Source organism: Cebus imitator, unplaced genomic scaffold (genome assembly GCF_001604975.1).
Source record: "Cebus imitator isolate Cc_AM_T3 unplaced genomic scaffold, Cebus_imitator-1.0 Scaffold119, whole genome shotgun sequence".
Taxonomy (NCBI): Eukaryota; Metazoa; Chordata; class Mammalia; order Primates; family Cebidae; genus Cebus; species Cebus imitator.
In genome coordinates this window covers 4,896,258-4,904,320 of record NW_016107434.1, presented here as the reverse complement: position 1 = coordinate 4,904,320, position 8,063 = coordinate 4,896,258, and the positions used below count along the sequence as shown (strand labels likewise).

Below are 8,063 nucleotides of genomic sequence, written 5' to 3'. Positions count from 1 at the left end.
ATATTACAGTAACATACTTTGTTATATATAAGATATATATATATTAGATGTTATATATATATTACAGTAACATACTTAACTGCATAGATTCAAAACTTTGCTGCCTGCCTGTTTCCCAGGGGAGGAGTACACATGACTTCTGGCCAAATTTCAAGAGAAATTTTGAATATATCGGTTCCTCCCGTGTATTGTATACATTAATGTACTTAATAGTTAAACGAATTATGAATAAGGAGTGAGTAAATTTTACAAATAAAAAATAAAAGTTTTTTCCTACAACTGCAAAAAATAGACTGTTCATAGCAACTCTGTTTACAATAGCAAAGACCTGGAACCAACCCAAATTCCCATCTACGATAGACTGGACAAGGAAATGTGGCACATATACACCATGGAATGCTATGCAGCCATAAAAAATGATGAGTTTGTGTCCTTTGTAAGGACATGGATGAATCTGGAAACCATGCATAATTTGTATTATCACCTATTTATAAATGTAGAAATGAAAGCTAAGTAATGTGTCCAAAATCATGATTAATAAGAGTCAGTAGAGTTGAGCCCAGCTTTTTTTGTTGTTACTTTAAAGCCTGTGTTTTTAAAAGTTAACCATGGAAAAATGACATAGATGGATACTAGTAAGACACTTTGTGCCGACATGACGAGAGACTGGATCCCTCTAAATTTGTTCTGCTGCTTATGAGCAGTTTTCATATACCACAGATGTCAAGTGCCTAAAAGGCACATTTTACATTGGCAAATTTACTCTTCCTATTACGCTTGATAATGCCCTCATGAATTGGGGTTGTTACAGAGGTGGGAGATGAAGTATAAACTCTTACAATGGGAGGCATTTTTTTTTCAAACCTCTTAAAAGTTGACATATATCTCCTTATCACTAAGCACATTTTTTAAAATTAAGCATGTGGCAGTTCTTTTTTTGTGTTTTTCACAAATGGGCCAAATAAAAATTTTAAAATGTTTCTAAGCTAGGCTATTTTCTCTCCTTTGTTCTACTAAGCTTAGGATCATACAGGAAGGAGCAGGTGTATACAAATAGTAATATATTTACGCCTTTCTTTGTTCTAAGAATTAATAAAAGAATATTTTGAAAGCATAATAACTTTATATCTGTATTCTAAAATATAACACTCAAGTTGTTGAAAGATAAATTGAGGCAATGTATGTGAAAGCTCCTAGGCTATCATTAAATTATTAATTTAAGTATTAATAGGGAATAGAAGGCACAGTTTTCATGAGCTTTACTAACTTACCAACTTCACTATATTTTATGTCATCTGAGATGAATCTCACAATTATATAAGATCTAAGACTTTACACTAGAATGTACTTCCCATTTTCTTAGCCGTCTTATTGCAGTCTTCATGTCTTTGTTCCTTAGTGTGTATATAATTGGGTTCAAGAGAGGGGTGATCACAGAATAAAATACAGCAAGGAATTTATCTAATGACTTGATGGGAAATGGCCAGGCATAAATAAAGACACATGGTCCAAAGAACAAAAGAACTACTGTGATGTGAGCAGTCAAAGTGGACAGAGCCTTGGATGACCTATCTGAAGGGTGGCGCTGGATGGTCATTAGGATGATAGTGTATGAGATGATTAGAGAACAAAAGAACACACAGTGAGCACACCGCTGTTAGCAATGACCATAATATCTAGCCTGTAGGTATCTGTACAGGCAAGTTTGATTACCCTAGGAAGGTCACAATAAAAGCTATCGACCTCATTGGGACCACAGAAGGGTAAGTGCACTGCAAAGGCCAACTGGCTCACTGAATGGAGAAAGCCAATTCCCCATGCAACAGCCACAATACTGACACATGTGTTGCCACATATAATTGTGGTATAGTGTAGAGGTTTGCATATTGCTACATATCTGTCAAAGGCCATGGCTATGAGGATCACCAACTCACTGCCACCAAAGAAGTGAAGGAGAAATATCTGAACAAGGCAGCCCTTGAAAGAGATGACTTTGCACTCCCTGAAAAAGTCAGTAATCATCTTGGGGGCTGTGACAGAAGACAAAGACAGATCAATGAGTGAAAGATTGGCTAGCAGGAAGTACATGGGAGAGTGAAGGTGAGAGTCAGATACCACTGTTATGACAATAAGAAGGTTTCCAAACACGATTCCTCCATAGAATACAAAAAACAACACAAATAGGAAAATCTGGAGTTCCTGAGAATCAGAGAGACCCAGAAAAATGAATTCAGTCACCATGGAGTTATTTGTTTCACTTGTTGATTCATTCCAGGAAATAGACTCTTCAGTTACCTTGAAGAAGATAATGAGAAGGAATTCAGAATTATATATTCATATTTAAATATATTCATATATATATTCAGAATTATATATTCATTTTGTATCATTCTGGTCATGCTTACACGGACTTTCTATAATTGATTATTTACAGGCTTTCAGAATTCAACCAAAGCTCATAATTTTATCTCACACTACTTCCCTGGCTATGCCTTATAATTCAGTTGTGTCAGTGTTCTCAGTGTCTCCATTAATGTTAGGTTTATTCCTGATATCAAAAACTATTATTTATGTTTCTCTCTCTGCCAGATTAAGCCTGTGCCATAACTCTATGTTTATCTCCTTTTTGTTTGAACTATAAAACAGCTTATATTCTGTAGCGCACATCTTAGTTTATTTGGTGATATTAAAGTTCTTAAGGGAAAAAAAATAGGCCAAAATGAAAGATAAAAAAAATAGAAAAAACAGAAAAAATAATACCATAAATATAATACTTAAAAAATAAGAGGATAAAAGAATAGGGAATTCAAAAGTGAAATCAGAAACATGAGGAAAATGCAGTAAAGTTTAAATGAGAGAAAGTGTAAAGGACTTCCATAGGAGATAAAATTGGTAAGAGGTTTTGGAATTCTTTCTAAAGAATTTCTGTTTTATTATAGAGACAAGAAAAATCTGTTAAAGAATTTTGATGATTGTCTAATAAATTAACTCTGGACTAAATGTGAATTGGAATGGGGGGAGCTTGGAAATGAAGCCAAATGATTATTTCAAGCCTAACAATAGATAATAATTGCAGGCTGTGGTAGTGTGAGCAGGAAAGGGGTGAATGAAGAACTGTAAAATCCCATCAAGCATCATATTAAGGTGATAAAGATGTGAGCTTGTGTGCTAGGAGGCCTGTGCTCAAATCCTGGTTTATCTACTATGTCTCTGAATGACCTTAGACAAGTTATGTAAGTGATTTGAGTCTTTTGACCACATCTGGAAAAGACAGGTGATAACAGCACAACTTTATAGAAGTTCTGTGAGGATTGGATATAACCAGGTATATAAATTTTCTATTAAATAATAATAGTTAATACATAGCCAATATTAAGGTACTGATAACAAAAATATTTTTCAGCAAGATGTGAAAAATAAAAATATGTTATTCCAGTGTCTTTATTCTAAGTAACTGGGGACATTGTGATGGCTTTAACTCTGATAATAATTAGAACAAACACTAGTATAACAATATTTTACATAGAGATCCCTTTTAGGAGCAGAAATAAATTCAGAAAAACTAAAGGATAATGATAACTCTAGAGATGAGAAGGTATTTTGGTGGCATCTTTGCAAGTTGCAATCTGCTAGGTGAGAGACTGAACAGTGACTTCTGGACATGAGTCGAGAGAGACTTTCAATTGTGTAGGGAGGAGAGAAAAGTCCTGTTTCAAGAAGTTTTGCAGTGAAGAGAAGTAGCAAATAAAAGGTATCCTAAAGGTGAGGCATAGTCATATTAACAATTTTGGATTAGGTGTAAGAGTTAATGGGCAAGTAAGATGTAAAGGAGAGAAGTGGAAATTAATCGCTAACATTCCAGGGGAGACAAGAAGGTATAGAGTTTACACTTGCCAATTTTTTTGGAGGAATACTGTTATTTGTTTTTTGCTGTTTTTTAATCACAGTAATTCATTGTGCTTAGAAATTCCACTTTTCTCTTTATTACTCTGAATTCTATTTCTTAGTCCTACACACTCAAGCAATACATTACTGTTTTTAGAGTCCTGTAAGAATTAGGTGATTCTAAATATTTTTTAAGAATAAAGAGAAGTCTAAGAGTGGAATAAACCATGAACATTCACTTCAGTTCTCTTCTGCTTAGATAAATATACTAATCATTAACAGTACAAAGGATAGGATTTTTATTGTGAGATAATTTCTGACATGACTGGTTGGAATGTTTCTTTTGAATCAAAGTGTGCAACTTAGACCTTAGATATGCATTGATATAAAATTATTTCATTTCATTGATAGACAAGGACAAGCTTGAATTTATATCTCCACATGAAATATGCCAAGGCTGGTGGTTAGCCCAAGGGTTCTCATCTGTAGCAAAAGACATTCTTATCATGGTTGTTAGTAAGAACTCAGGAATTTGCTATTCTTTAGCAAAAGAAATTTCTTGCTGATGTAATTAAGACATCTCTCTCCTGAATTTATGCTGCTGAGGGCATCCTTCACCACCAGAATTCTTTAAAACGAATTCTGACTCATTTCTGACTTTTCAAAAATTATTCAAAAAATTTTAGAAGAATTGTATTTATTCTGAGTTGAACATTCAGTTTAGGCTCATTGAAGGAGTTCTTCAAAATCTTACACACTCATTGTAGCAACCATGAGGAGCCAGCCACTATTGAAAGGTAAAATCCTTCATGTCCTAGATTATTCCTGGAATGCAACCATTAGATTTTTATATGTTTTTTTTTAAAATCATTTACCTATGTTTAAAGAAAAATGCCTTGTGTTCTTATAATAAGTCTCACTGAGATGGAAGTAGACATTTGGGTCCTAGCACAAATTTACTGTGTGGCCATGGGAATATCATTTTAAAATCTCTGGGCCTTAGCTTTCATGGTTTTAAAATGAGTTTATTCTATCAAAAGCTCTAAAAATCCTCACAACTCCAACAGTATGATTTAAGTCTTTATGTGAAAGAAACGCCCCGAAGCAGGTTTCATTGGTATTACAAAAAGGAGGGAAGGGAGTGGGCAAGGAAACACTGGATATGGGAAAGATAGGCAAAAGAACCAATAAATGGAGAGAAAAGGACACATGAACCCAGAAGGGTCAGGAGGAGGACTCGATAATTGTTGCCAGCATAATACTTACAACAACGGTTATTCTTGCTAACATTGTTTATATTAATTTCTCTAAGTATTTAAGTCAACCCTACAGAATCCTTTCATTTTCCCAGAAGGTAAACACAAAATGGAATTATGCAGAATGGATTCCTACTAATAGAACCATCTCATTGTCAATAAAATGTTACAATTTGGTTCATTCTTCTAAGATAGGTTTTATCTTTGTTTCCACCTACCTTCTTCATAACTGCAAGAGACAACAGCAATTTTCAGAGAATGAGGAGTACAGATTTTCTTCTATTTGCACTCCCTTGAAGCATAAAATTTTTAAGAGAATTATATGTATGTGAATTGTCTTTTTTAGTAAACCACTTGGCTGATTAAGAGCCCTTTATGAATGGACCAGATGTACCGGATGAGATCTGGGAATAGCTAGTCTGAGCTTTGAGTACTGAGACTAACTTTTATAGTTTCACAAGCATTCCCTTGGCCATTGGAGGAAACACACAGAATTTTCTTGAGTTAGAGAACATTGCCACAATTTTTTGGCCTATTTGGATATTTTTGCTATCTCACTAAGTCTAAAGGTACAGATACAGGTGACGGGGGATGGAGGCAGTAAACCACATTGCCATGTATGTATCTATTCAACAATCCTTCATGATCTGCACATGTACCCCAGAACCTAAAGTACAATATATGCATATATATATATGTGTATATATATATATATATGTTTACATATATATATGTATGTATACATATATGTTTATATATATGTTTATATATATCTCTCACAGAAAGGTAAAATTACAAAATTAAAATTCAGGTAGGTTAACAAGACAGTAATAATGCTTAGGTTTTATAAAAAGAGGAATGCTTTGAACTTTTATGACTAACTTGTGGAGAAAATACAGAAAAATTGCCTTGACCAATAAAAAGCATCTCACTTCTTGTAACGTATCACTTTATTTGGCACTTTAATTACCATACAGTAGTTAAAATAGAGCAGAGTGAGTCAGCACAATTAACGTTTCTTAAAACAGTCATAGAAATACATGCAAGTGATGCCTCAGTTGTATTCCTTGGCCACCAGGCTTATCAGGTTTTATCTGAAAGGTGTCAGTCATTTTCTTTGTCCTAAACACCTTAAGAAAAGGCACATTAAATGAGCTTTTAAGATCTCAATGAAGTCTCTCCTGTAGAAAATAAGTCTCTTCAAATACTTGTAGGTTGTAGATGCTTTTAAAGAGTGAATTGAGAAATGCTATGAAGATTCCAAGGGCAAAAGGATTGTGTTGTTAAAAAAGTGTAACATAGACAAATTTTGCATAATGCAGAGTACTAGAGTCTATTTCTAAAATAATATTGTACAGAACATATGGACAATCAAAATTAAAATACTTGAGTTGTAACCTGCTGTTGACCTTTCCATTTATCTAACTTATATTACAATTAAAAATTGTTTCTTCCTGGATTTTAGCATTTATTCATTTTTAGAAACCCATATTTTATCCACTGGATCTACATAATTTCCATAAGAAATACTAATTTGCAGTGATGCTTATTATCAGTATGAAGATACTGATAAATAACCCTAAGTCATATATATGTGCATGTACTTATACACTTATATACAGATATAAAATAACTATATGAAAAAGAGAGTCATTGCTAGTAATCATAATTTATACACATTAGATAGAAATATATAATACTTTATTTTTATGATTAACAAAAATTGCTGCAACTTTATCTGAAATAAAATTAAAATTAGATTTAATATATCTTTTCATAGATTCCTCAGTTTTTTAAGGCAATATTAAAAATGGGCACATTCCATAATGTTCATGGTGATCATAGGAGTCTCAATGATCCATGATATTTATCCTGTGTTCTCATCAACCAAATCTGTTACATCATCTCTCTAGAACTTAAAATCTGTCGACTCAGTCTTCTCATTGCAACCTTCATATCTTTGTTCCTTAAAGTATAGATGGCAGGATTTAAGACAGGGGTGACAACAAAGTTCACAATGGCAAAAAAATTATCCAATGACTTAGTAGGGAAAGGCCACACGTAGAGACATATGCATGGAGCAAAAAACAAAACCACTACAATGATGTGAGCTGACAAAGTGAAGAATGCTTTGGATAAATCTTTTGAAGAATATTGTCGGACAGTGACCAGAATAAAGAAGTATGATACAATTAAGAAAAAGAAGGTGCCCATAGTTAAGAATCCACTGTTGGCAGTGACCACAAATTCTAGTCTGTAAGTGTCCATGCATGCAAGTTTAATAACCCGAGGGAAATCACAATAAAAGCTCCCCACCTGATTAGGACCACAGAAGGGTAAATTTATGACAAAAACAAACTGAGTCACAGCATGAATCACCCCAATGACCCAAGCTGCTACTATTAAAAGCATGCACATTTTGGGATTCATAATAGTTAGATAGTGGAGAGGCTTGCAGACTGCAGTGTACCTATCAAATGCCATGACTATCAGCAGCACCATTTCAACTCCTCCCGTAACATGGATAAAGAACATTTGTATCATACAGTTATGGAAGAAAATAACTTTAGAATCAGTAAAAAGATCATAGATCAACCTAGGAACTGTGGTGGATGAAAGGCCCAAGTCCATGAGTGATAGGTTGGCCAGCAGAATATACATGGGGGAGTGTAAGTGAGGATCAAAGATCACTGTGAACACAATGAAGAGGTTTCCCAGGATAATTCCCACATAGAAGAACGAGGAGAAGAGAAAAAGGAAAAACTGCATTTCTAAGGATTGTGCAAATCCAAGTAATACAAATTCAGTTATCACAGAGTCATTTACTTGGTCCATTGAATCAGAAGGGAAGACTCTGAAGAGACCTGAAGGAAAAGAAGAAGGGAATCACTTAGTGAGCCAAGATCATGCCACTGCACCCCA

At 34.1% G+C, this 8,063-nt stretch overlaps 2 protein-coding genes across 2 annotated transcripts in view; both read right to left on the bottom strand.

The window, feature by feature from the left end:
• Positions 1-1,135: 1,135 nt before the first annotated feature.
• Positions 1,136-5,751, bottom strand: LOC108311941 (olfactory receptor 4F4-like). Its single transcript, XM_017539601.2, is given in 3 exon segments — positions 1,136-1,626; positions 1,629-2,295; positions 5,360-5,751. Coding segments are annotated over 3 exon segments (978 nt in total). The 5' UTR covers positions 5,369-5,751; the 3' UTR covers positions 1,136-1,324.
• A 769-nt stretch (positions 5,752-6,520) lies between these two features.
• Positions 6,521-8,063, bottom strand: part of LOC119472822 (olfactory receptor 4F6-like) — a 6,356-nt gene continuing 4,813 nt past the window's right edge. The window contains exon 2 of the mRNA XM_037742391.1: positions 6,521-8,005. Within this exon, the coding sequence (XP_037598319.1) occupies positions 7,038-7,976 (939 nt within the window). The 5' untranslated portion in view covers positions 7,977-8,005 and the 3' untranslated portion in view covers positions 6,521-7,037. The remainder of the gene's footprint in view (positions 8,006-8,063) is intronic.